General features: G+C 40.3%; 1 protein-coding gene across 1 annotated transcript; it reads right to left on the bottom strand.

Moving 5' to 3' along the window:
• Nucleotides 1-959: 959 nt before the first annotated feature.
• Nucleotides 960-7,521, bottom strand: RSL24D1 (ribosomal L24 domain containing 1). Its single transcript, XM_064668740.1, has 6 exons — nucleotides 7,370-7,521; nucleotides 5,639-5,752; nucleotides 3,965-4,037; nucleotides 3,164-3,227; nucleotides 2,610-2,695; nucleotides 960-1,374 (listed from the first exon to the last, which is right to left on the bottom strand). The coding sequence occupies exons 1-6, from the start codon at nucleotides 7,448-7,450 to the stop codon at nucleotides 1,301-1,303; spliced, it is 492 nt and encodes a 163-aa protein (XP_064524810.1). The 5' UTR covers nucleotides 7,451-7,521; the 3' UTR covers nucleotides 960-1,300.
• Nucleotides 7,522-8,833: the final 1,312 nt, after the last annotated feature.

Below are 8,833 nucleotides of genomic sequence, written 5' to 3'. Positions count from 1 at the left end.
ATGTTATTTATATTACAGTTTACAGGGGAAGTACTAATACTGTACATCTAAAATGGTTATCAGCCGTCACCTTAACAGCAAATGACAGAATTTGAATTTCATGAAAATAAGGAGTTAATTTTTATTACTAGAATTCTCACTAAAATACATCAACATTTTCTAAACATAATACATAAACCAAGAGAGAAAAACTGAATGCAATGCCTGTTTATTTCAGACACTCCCCACAGCCCCCTTACATATGTTCAAATATGACTCTCCTCTGAACTACACAACACATGTGGGTGGTAGGTACGAGGAGGTTTTCCAGTGCTTACTGTAGCACACACCCAAGTTTGCAGTGGAACTACAAATTACTGTTTTTCAGGATAACCAGCACTGACAAGAAAGCAAATGCTGTAAATGCCTTTGACAGTTTTCTTTGATCACACTGTTGCAGATAAACTGCTGACAGTTTAAAACAGCAACTATTCATCTCAGTGCTGTTGACACATTGAATAAATACCACCACAATATGCAAAATATTTATGATTTAACAGCATTTTTTCTATCAAAATGATCCTGAGTGTCAGGTAAAAACAGTCTAAAGTGTGATTTACTGAGCATCTCAGTCAGCCTGATTACACATTAGATTTGAATTTCCTTAGGATGATGGCAGGTCCAACTCCAGATATCACCATTAGCATTTTCCAAACCTAGGTCCTGTATCAATGTTAGCTTTGCCAGGTGTCAACTGCAATGGAATCCTGGGGAAGGACTTAAAAAGGAGAAAAAACAAACACTATATGTATTCTTAACAAACAGAAAAATTTTCCCAAGGGCGAGAGTGAAAGTAAGTCTGGACTACACTGGACTGATGAAAAATACTACATGAAAAATACTACGTTCTGCCCCTTGTAACCTTGTAACCATTATCTGCTTTTACCACTATGAAAGAACAACAGACAAAGCAAAAAAAGTTCAGGGCCAGCATATTTTATTCCTTGAATTATGAGGGGAAATTTACCTGGAAAAAGTGTAACTTTCCAAGGAGCACACAGTATCTCAAACAATAACCCCTCACGCTCCATTGAGCAGGAGGTCTGACAAGGTTTTCTCAAATTGCACGAATTTAAGAACTGCCCAAACCAGTATCCAACTCACTGTTTCTTATAAACCAAAAAATAATCCAAATGGTAAATGACCACTATTCATTAAAATGTCTTTTTCTTCAACTGTAAGCACAGTTCTGAATGATGTCAGGTGAGGCAGTAGGGAACTGTTAACTGCTGAACAGATATAAATAGAAAATGAAAGCACTTTAAGAGTCTTCTTCCATAGGCACCTCCTCTTGCAGTTTCTGCACCATTTTGTCCTCCAGTTGTTTTGGTTTGCCTTCAAAGAAAAAAAAATTAAATTAAAGACATTTCTCTAAACCCAAAGAACTGTTTTTATCTGAACAATATATGTGTTTATTCTTGGCGAAACAGTCTAAATACATTGCTTAAAGAGTTATTTAGGAGTAAAACCATCATGCTCAAAGGTATGTATTGCTACCCTCTATCACCATTTAAAACTACTGAATTGTTTTAGCAGAGAAACTGATGCTGTTTATAAGCAAAATCTAAAATGCAGTCAAACATATTTTCATCTAGCATGACAAACTGATACAGCTGACAATGCCTGGCAGAACCTGGCAAAGCACTATAAAAATGCATTACTTCTAACAGATCAATGGCCTTCTCACATTAGTTTTTACATAAAGATTTAAGTCCTTCTGAATGCTGTGTTGGATGGCAAGAGTGTTAACTCTCAGTAATACCAACACAAGGAAAAGAAAGGAAAATAAAAATTCAAGATTTACATTTGATTCTGCTCCCTGCCCAGTTAGAATTGCAGAATACTGAAAAGGCAGCTGGTGTTTGACCAACAGATGTATCATGTACTATTGTGCACCATTCATTTCACATAAGCAAAGACAAAGAAATAAACACTTGGGTTTAGTCTTTTAGTCAGATCTTTTTTCTTTCCTCAAAAAAAATGGGACAGATTAAAACAAAGTTTAGATGTATCCTGACAAGATCTTATCTTATACATATATATATATATATATATATATGCAACCTTAGACTACAGATACTGCAAACTGGAAGAAAAACACAGAAGAAACTTCTAGTTAATATCTAATAATGGAGAAACAAAACCACTGGTAATTTTTTATAAAACAAGAACTAATGGAAATACTTTTAACTTTTCTCCATTACTCCGTTAACTGTTAATTTTAAAGTAAATAATTTTTTCAAAATCTTAATTTACTCAAGAGACAGCATTTTCTTGGAAGTTTCATTAAGTTCACACTGTGAACTACAAAGAAACCCTACTCTATTAACTGACATATTCAAACAGCAAAGCTGAACCTCTCTTTTATATCAATCAGTGGTAGAGTCTGTTGAATTCACACAATCAGTTCAAAGGGAAGCCTTAGATAAATGCATTGGTTAACAAACATGCATATTCTCCATAACCAGTAAACAAATTAATTGTAAGACAAATGCACAGGATTACTCATCTGTACAATTGGGCATTTATCCTAAAACTGTGTATGGAAACCAGGTAAAGCAAGTCCTTACCTGCATGGGGAGCACGAAGAAGGTGAATATTCTGTTTGACTTCTTTGATGTCTTCTGCCTTCTGCAACTCTTTGCTCTTCTTTAATCTGGGAAAGGGGAAGATTAGATTCAATTAACTTAAAAGAGGAGATGAGATGTACACTTTCATTTTCATGCATGACATCTTTTGCTAAAGGAAGACATAAGCTGGGAATAACTATTACTATGAGGAAATATAGGTTAAAAGTATTTGAAACCCTATTCAAGCAAATACTGGATACAAAACTAGGAAAAAACCAGCACTGTATCAACTCTAATCAGAAATTTGTTTAAATGTAAGACTCTGAATTATATATAAGGAAATTTAACTATTATCATTGAGTGTCTAAAAGTTGCATTTGCTTTGACAGCCAATAATGCAGAGTAGAGCCCACTCAAACTATTTGTAAGATAAATATACACATCACTGTGTATATAAAAAGCAAATAACCACTTAAAACATTTGATCATCCTGTTTGTGGAAAGGATGCCTAATACAGACATGTGAGAGCTCCCACCATACAAATACTTCTCACCTGTTCATAATAAACCTGGCTTGGCGTTTTTGCTTTATTTCCTCCACTCTCTTCATTGCATCAACTGAAATAAATCAGAAATTGTTTTAAATCTGCTTACATACCTGCAGATGAAAATACATGCTATTTTTACAGAGCAACTCTACCAGCACTCCATAACATGTACCAGAGGCAAGTCTTACACTATATAGAGAAAGTTATTCCTTCTTCAAAGAGCAGGATAAGGGAATATTCTGTGTAACAACTACGATGAACGGTATTTTACAACTTATTTATGCTTCCACTTTTCTGCCTACACATAATTCTCACAGTTAACCATCACTAGGGAAGATTCAGTTGCAACTGAGCTTCTTCACTACTTGAAATCAGATGCAAGTTACCACTTTCTCCTTCGTGGCATTCATTCATGATACAAGCAGTTCTTCCCTTTCAGAGCAATTGATTCCATGAAAGAAACTGAAGTGGAATGAGCAGGAACAAAGAAACAACTGCAACAGTGTAAAAGGCTTACACTGGGAGCCTCTTAAAAGCTGGAGAACCACTAAGGGGTTTTGAAGACAATAATTCAAAATAAAGGAATGCTAGTCCTCATTTTCTAACCATTTTCTGAAAAGAATAAACATCAAGTGAAACTCCACACCTGTTCACAACTCAAACCTCCTCCACACATAAGAATTTGGTCATGATTCCAGTAATTTCAAACACAATCACAACAAAGTATGAATACTCTAAGAAGTCTCCTGAAAATACATTCATGTAGAGTAAAAAATTATTCTTTTGTTTTTTTCTAGAATGACTCACCAGTCTTGTTCCACAACTCTCTCTGGTATTTCACTGGTTCATTTCTACGTTTTTCAAACTCAAATGAATTATCCTGTATTAAGAAAAAGTAAATACAGATCATATATAGAAGCATATTTAGATCAACACATTCTTACTATAGCACTCATTACTCACATAACTTCATATTTTATGTGATTTTTGCCCCTCCTTTCAGAACCTCAGTTCCCAGACTTTAACAACCTTTAGAGATAACTACACTAGAAGGAAATCAAGTGAAGAGTTTGACCTCAAAGTGTCAGTCAGGAGCCACAGTGGTTTGTCTGAAGAGAACTATTTACTGAAACGTCTCCCTCAGCTATTTTCTATTTAGCAAGACAGGGAGACAGAGAAAACCTATATGGAGCAGGAAATATAGAATAGATTAGACAGGTGGAAGGCAAAATTGAAAACCTGCAGAGCTGAAATATTTTAATGCAGGTCAAATAAGTTCTACTCAACAGCTTGCAATTTCAAAAAGGTTAAAAAAAAAAATAACCACTATTTCATCTTAATATTGAAACAATATAAATTAATTTGAAATATGTCAATTGGTGATATTGTGGTGTTTGGAGCAGCTGCCATCCCCTAATGCCCCCACCATGAGTTGAAGATGAAAAAACAGTTTCCTAATTATTTTGTTAGGCATACTTAGCTTTACACCAGTTTTATCTGAGGACTTTTCCCTGCCCAAAGGTTGTTTTTTGTTGAGGTAAAGCAGTTACCTGTCACCTTCTTAGAAACTACGTTATTTCCCATCATCACTACGCAAAGCTGGCTCATTATGCATGTCAAAATTGGAGCACATTGTCACTTATTTAGACATATATAAAGAAATTTTAAATCAAGTTCTTGTCAAAAAGGTAATTCAAGTTAGCCAAAAACAACTTGAAAGCAAGAAACACAGTTACCAAAGTTGCTAATTAATCTTGGCTTTTCAGAGTCGCATTAAAAAATAAAATCACATTCTTCTCCTTGGAAGATCCACAGAAGGCAGTAAATCACAGTGTCAAAATGCTTACTAAATTGTTAATATTCTATCAAAAAACAGGTAATTAAATCACAGTCATTCTTAAATTATTTAAGGACTGTCCCACCAAATGTGACTGTTTAATATTTTTACCACCAAAGCAACTCTGTTTGGAACTGCTTTTAAGATCTCATGCTGTTTTTGAAACAGTCCTACCTATCAAAGGCTTTTCCTATACATTGTATGCTTTTAAAGACACTTCAAAAGGTAACTATTTTAGGGGCCTAGACTGAGAGACTTCCTGGGGTACCTGTTGACCCAGATTATCTGACTGTGCAGAAATAAAACTATCAAATGGATAGGTACAGAGAATAGATTTGTAGATGGAAAGAAATGCCTTGGACTAGGAGTTACTAGGACCACCAACACGGACACCTGATACACTGGCCTCCACCATGAAGCTGAAATGGGAAGATCCAAGCTACAGTCAAGCTAAATGAATAGCTCAGTCTCAAAAAACTCACATTCTCATCCACAATCTCTCTTTTCTCCCCTTCTTCCATCCCTCCAGCTCATCTAATTAAATGGCAATGTATTAAGCCACCTAACCTAGCCTATTTGCAATGGGAAGAGGTTACATTTCTGCCATTTCATAGTGTCAATGTAAAGTGTGAACCAATTCTTACCACTGTCAATTCTTTGCCAGCTGCTTTTCGGAATGCTTTGGTCCATCTCATCTTTCTGGGATTTCGCTTCCTTTTAAAGTTTCTGTGGCATTTTGATTTGCAGAATCTAAATATCTTAGAGAAGGGAGGTGAAAAAAGAAATCTTAGTTAAATCATGTTATTAGTGCCCATTGCAAGCATGGTAACAAACACTGAGCTTACTCTAACAATCCTACTTATGGGAAATTATATTCCTCTTTCCAATATCAGTATTCTTATAGCAAGTATTGCTATTAACAAAAATAATTTCAAGTACTATTATTGTTTTTTCATCATGAAGTCATTTTCACAGCTGCCAGGGATATGTACAAATACTTACAATTAAACTGATTATAAATAAAATATGCCTGAGCTGTGAGAATTATCATCTGCAAAAATAACCATAAAACCAAACCTGTAGCATGAATAAACAATTTTATATAGCTGCCAGCACTTTTTAGATACAGCACCATTCTGACAATAAAAATCCTCACACCTCTCATACTGAATGCAACACACACACACAAAAAAAGTCTATTTTCTGGAATGCAGCTTTAAGCCTCAAAGGAGTTCTAAGCACAATAGTTAAGCCCCGGAGTGAATTCACTGAAAGCTGTTAAAGAATATGTTAAAATGTTTTAACTGGCCTTTTTCTTCTTTCCCTGTTTTTCCACACATTCTACAGAATGCAAGATTCTTTACTTAAGAATACTTAAAACTACATTTGTTACTTGCGAATTTTTGAAAACCCTATTTTTCTAAACCATATTCTCCTTCCCACCGAATAGTCACTTCTAAAGAAAATGAACAGAAAATAAGAAACCTCTAGTTAAGGCGATCACCTTCAAAGAACTTTTTTTTTTTTTTTTTAACACTCTTCTACCAAGTTTTTTCACCTCAACTCAGCGAAACAGAACGGCAGGTTTGTCTCTTTCATAGATTATGTGTTCACAGCTAACCTGCCACTGTGGTATCTTTTTTAAGCACACACCTCGTGGCCCTTTTCAGCAAACGGAGCTGTGTCAGTGCACACCGAGCTCCCCAGAGCCGTGACTCATCGAGCAGCGCAGCCCGGCCGGGATGTGTTCTGACGCCCGAGCACAGGAAGGAAGCTATTTGCGCAAGCTTCACTTCACACCGGGGTCTCCAGCGCCCCGCAGGAACGACGGCGAGTTTCGGCAAAGGCTGGAAAACTATACACAACGTTTTATGTAGGGAATTGTCACCGCAGTGCAAAGCCCAGAGCGCTGTGCACGGCCTGTTGTGACAGCCTCAACTGGGGGAGTCACATCAGATCCCTGAGCTACGACTTTCAGCACTTTTAGCAGAGCACCACGAGGAACACAGGCCATCGGCCTCCCTCTGCAACTTCGGCTGCTCAGAGCTGTGCAACCTGCTCCTACCTGAAACTACACTTCCCTAAAATCAGAATATTAAAGGATGAGGATTGTATACGGCTCTGCGAGCCGTCTAATTTCTTACTAAGAACCGAAAACAAATATAATTCATCCCCCACTCTTCCCGACGGCCAAAGCGCTGCGTCGCTCCGGGTCGAGGCTGCCGCTTCCCCGACACCCCTAGGCGGTGTGTGCGGGCCCGGCAGCGCCTCGCGAACGCGGCCCGGCCCGTGCGGGGGCTGCGGCCCAGGGAGAGGGACCCGGCGAACCCGCGAGCGCCCCGGCTGCCGGGGGAGCGGGCCCGGCCCCGCCGTACCTTGCAGTCGTTGCGCACGAACATGACGCCGTGGCCCGGGTAGATCGGGCCCGAGCAGAAGTAGCACTTCTCGATCCGCATGGCGGCGGCTCGGCCCGGCCCCGCCGCCGCGGAAGGGCCGCTCAGGTGACCGGAGGCGGCGGGGCCGGGCCCGCAGCGCCACCGCCCCCTGCCGGCCCCGCCGGGCAGCGCGGCCGCTGCGCTCCCGCAGGAACGAACGGGCCCCGCGGGAGCGGTGGGAGCCCAGGGCCTGAGGGGAAGTGATCGCTGCTGGGCCTCCTTGGTCAGTCACAGAATCACTGGATATTCTGAGCTGGAAGGGGATCATTGAGTTCAACTCTTAGCCCTGCACGGGACAACCCCAAGAGTCACACCGTGTGCCTGAGAGCGTTGTCCAAACACTCCTTGAACTCTTCCACGCTTCGTGCTGTGACCGCTGCCCTGGGGAGCCTGTTCCAGTGCCCAACCACCCTCTGGATGAAGAGCCTTTTTCTAATATATAACCTAAACCTCCCCTGACACAATTCAGGCCATTCCCTCGGGTCCTGTCACTGGCCACCACAGAGAAGAGATCAGTGTCTGCCCCTCCTCTTCCCCTCCTGAGGAAGCTGTATCTGCAATGTACCTCAGTCCCCTCTTCTCCAGGCTGAACAGACCCAGTGACCTCAGATACTCCTCGTATGACCTCCCCTCACCATCCTCACTGCCCTCCTCTGGACACTCTCTAATAGCTTTATATCTTTCTTATATTGTGGAGCCCAAAACTGCCCTGATATTCCAGGTGAGGCCGCCCCCGTGCAGAGCAGAACAATCCCCTCGCTCGCCTGGCTGGCGATGCTGTGCCCGATGCCCCTCCAGGACACGGCTGGCCCTCCTGGCTGCCAGGGCACTGCTGACTCATACCCAACTTGCCATCGACCGGGCCCCAAACACTGTAAGAAAGCTCCAGTGGCTGGAGCCACAACTTCTAAACCATTACTCAAACAGGTTACTGGGGGGAAAGGGTGAGAAGAGTATCTATAAAAGCAGTAATGTGCCAAAACCCACACATACACTATATTCGCTCACCAGATGCAGACATCAGCCACATGGATGCTCGCTGCAATCCATTACGTCAAGAGTGTGGTCCATCCTTTGGTTTGACCAGAGGGAATACTGTGAGACACTCAGAGATCCTCATGCTCGTGAAAGTATTAAAATAAAAAACAAAAACCCCCATACACAGAAAGGAAGTTGGAATGAACTATTAGACAGTGCTGCATCTTCAGAAGTAAGCTGACTTTCCTCTTTCCCAAATGACTCTCTACTTCCCTGAAACATACATTCATATCTTAATGATCAGCTTGTGTTCAAGCTCCTCCAGCTTTTCTTTATAAATGAAAAATTTTGTTCTAAGTGTGAGAAATGAATGAAGCTGAAATGGCTCAGTATTAACACAAGAATAAACACAGGAACCCAAGGAAA

Source organism: Pseudopipra pipra, chromosome 12 (assembly GCF_036250125.1).
Source record: "Pseudopipra pipra isolate bDixPip1 chromosome 12, bDixPip1.hap1, whole genome shotgun sequence".
Taxonomy (NCBI): domain Eukaryota; kingdom Metazoa; phylum Chordata; class Aves; order Passeriformes; family Pipridae; genus Pseudopipra; species Pseudopipra pipra.
Note: the sequence above shows the minus strand (reverse complement) of the source record. Positions and strands in the feature narration are given on the sequence as shown.